General features: G+C 52.8%; 1 protein-coding gene across 1 annotated transcript in view; it reads left to right on the top strand.

Moving 5' to 3' along the window:
- Nucleotides 1-1,069, top strand: part of CCDC9 (coiled-coil domain containing 9) — a 20,778-nt gene extending 19,709 nt beyond the window's left edge. Inside the window, exon 13 of the mRNA XM_042781236.1 lies at nucleotides 966-1,069. Coding sequence (XP_042637170.1) covers nucleotides 966-1,069 — 104 coding nt within the window. The remainder of the gene's footprint in view (nucleotides 1-965) is intronic.
- The last annotated feature ends 1,998 nt before the right edge of the window (nucleotides 1,070-3,067 follow it).

Below are 3,067 nucleotides of genomic sequence, written 5' to 3'. Positions count from 1 at the left end.
AACAACAACAACAACAATGTAAGTGTTCAGCTCATATGCCTGTCTTGAGCACGTTACTCTTTCCTTTTCCAGTCGTTCTTCTCCTTCAATGTTCTCTCTGTGATTGTAGTTTTTATTTGAGTCTCAGACTATTTGACACCTCCACAGTTATTTAATTTCTTCCACAGTTTCTCAGAGTTGTTACATGCCACTCGGCTATTTTTACACTTCTTAAAACTTCCAAATCTTTGACAAAGTAATACAATCTCAACATATATGACTCTTATAATGCTTTCTTAAACTGTATTAACAGTAGTCAACACCTATTAAGCATCAGAAACTGTTCCAAGGGATTTATCTGCATTGACTCAATAAACTCACATAGTGACTAGATGGCAAATAACAACAACAACAACAGAGGTCAGAAAGAATGGGGGCGGGACTAGAGTTTGGAGGGACAGCCACATTGGGCGAATTAGAGTAGAACGTGAGGACTAGCTTAGAATTTTGGGTCAGAGCTCTAATTGGGCCCAGCGAAGTGTGGTTGCAAGAGGCCGAGGCAGCGAGATTGCCCAGGCCTGGGATTAGGTTTTGGGAGACAGGGCCTAGGAAGGTCTGGTTCGAATTTCAGGTGGAGGGAAAGGGGGGACGTATTCCAGAGGGCTCTCCTGATGGAGGTTGGTTTAGGCCAGGGACGAGGGTGGCGTTCGAGAGGACAGCTTCAGGCCAGGTGGCTGTCACTCCACCTCACCAGTGGCTGCTCGTTGGAAACAGAATGTGTGTTGGGGGTAAATGCTGCTTCGTGGGTACCCTGAGCGGATTAAACGAGTCAGAGGCCCATAAACCGCTTAGCGGGCCCAGTTCCTGCAATCCTCCTTTCGGGGTGAGGGGCGGGGCTGGACGGGGAGGGTGTTCCGGGCCCTGGTGGAGGGCACAGGGGAGGGGTGGGGAGACTTCTCGCCCACTGACCGCCCTTCTCTCCCCAGAGGCGGCCCCGGAGGCCCAGGAGGCGGCGGAGATGTCCGACTTCCAGAGGGTGCGTTTCTGCAAGGTGGTGGCGGCTGCTCCGTCTCCGGGGGCTGCCCGCTGACCGGGCCTCTGTGCTCCGCGCTAACCTCGCGCTGCCCTGCTCCTCTGTCCTCTGCTTGCACCACACTTCAGCCAGGAGAGGGTTAAATAACAGAGGGGAGGAGCCGGGGGTAGGGAATGGGGCCAGGGCAGTGGTCTAGCCCCAGCTCTGGGGGAAATCCGGTCCCCAGCGGTCCCCAGCGCGGGCTGAGACGCCCCGAGTCACCCACGTGTGGATGCCGTGGGCGACTAAGGGCCAGTCCTCGGGCCGAATGTCCTGCTTCCAGAGGCTAACATCTGGGCATGGCAAACAGCCGGTGACTCTTCCAAGGACTTGGATTAAATGCAGTGCTTCCGCTGACCTTTGAACTGTGTTCCTGCGGGGCAGGCTGGGCTGCTGTGCTTGCGGGCTTTTCCGTGGCGGGAGAGGTGGGGTTCGGGGTCATCTTCACCCCCTTGATACAGCTTCCCTCCCTACTCCCGCAGGGCTCCCCGAATATCTGAAGACGCTCCAGCGAGGGGCCTGAAGCATCCCCGCCTTGATGGGGGAGGGTAGGCAGGAGGGGGCTTACCTGGGTCTCCGGGCTGCGCTCTCACCTCTCCAGAGCCCGCTGCGGACCCTGAGCTGTAGGGAGAGGGAAACGGTGGGGGTGAGGAGCTGAGCCAAGGGGCGGGGTTGGGATATGGGTGGAGCTAGGCCTGAGGTTGAGTCCGAAGGGGACTGCTGGAGGTAGTGGGAGGAGGAGGCAAGTACCACGGGAGGCGTGGTTTGGGTGGCGGCTAGTCGGTTCCGATCCCTCGCAACTCTGTGGACACAGAGCAGAACGCTGTGGCCCTGCGCCACCCTCACAGCCCTTGTTGTGTGTGAACCCGGCTCAGCCACTGACAATCCATCCTTGAGGTGCTCGCTGGCTTACACTGACCCTGTTTGTCGGTGCGTGACGTCTGCCAAGGTTAGCCCCTCGTGACAGCATGTCCTGAGTGCATGAGAGAAGTCCACCAGCCTTGCAGGCTAAGGAGCAGCCTGGCTGGCCTTCCATTCTTCTAAGACAGATTTGTTCTTCTGGCAGTCCGTGGTGTGTTAACTCTTTACCAACACCATAATTTTTTTCTTTCCAATTTTTCTTTGGACTTCATTATTCATTGTCCAGCTTTCACATGCATGAGAGGCAATTGAAAATACTACAGCGATCAAGTGCACCTTAGCCCTCAAAGTGACGTCTTTGCCTTTAACACTTTCAAGAGGTCTTTGGCAGCAGATTTGCCCAACGCAGTATGCCGTTTGAGTTCTTGACTGCTGCTTCCATGAATGTCGACAGTGGATTCCAGTCCAATTAAACCTTGACGACATCATGGTGTCACTTATTGGTGCAGTTGTGAGGATTCTGGTTTTGTGTTGACACAGAATCCATTCTGAAGGCTGTGTCTTTGATCTTTATCGGCAAATGCTTCAAGTCTTACTTTGCAAGCCCGGTCATGTCATCTGCATATTACAGGTTGTTAATGAGTCTTCCTCCAATCCTGATAATGCGTTCTGCTGCATATAGTCCGCTTTCTTGGATTCTTTGCTGAGCATAGAGATTGGACAAGTATGGTGAAATAACAGAACCTGGACACACACTGTTCTTGATTTTAGACCATGCAGTATCCCTTTGTTCAGCTTGGAGGACTGCTCCTTAGTCTATGTGCAGGTTCCTCACGAGCACAGTTATGTTCTGCGATTCCCATTCTTGACAGTGTTATCCATGATTTGTTAGGATTCACACAGTCGAATGGCTTTTTATAGTCAATAAAACATAAGTAGACATCTTTCAGGTATTCCTTGCTTTCAGCCAAGATTCATATGTCTTAGGCTGGGTTCCCTAGAGAAGCAAAGCCTGTGAATGTGTGTGTGTGTGTGTGTAAGCTCTGGTGGCGCGGTGCCTAAGGCACGTGACTGCTAACCAGAAGGCTGGCGGTTCAAACCCATCAGCCACTCCTCAGAAGGAAGACTGGACAACCTACAACCTACTTCTGTAGA

Source organism: Orycteropus afer, unplaced genomic scaffold (assembly GCF_000298275.1).
Source record: "Orycteropus afer afer isolate SDZICR_OR568_19922 unplaced genomic scaffold, OryAfe1.0 scaffold00099, whole genome shotgun sequence".
Lineage (NCBI taxonomy): Eukaryota > Metazoa > Chordata > Mammalia > Tubulidentata > Orycteropodidae > Orycteropus > Orycteropus afer.
The sequence above is the reverse complement of the archived record's forward strand: the minus strand, read 5'-3'. Positions and strand labels throughout refer to the sequence as shown.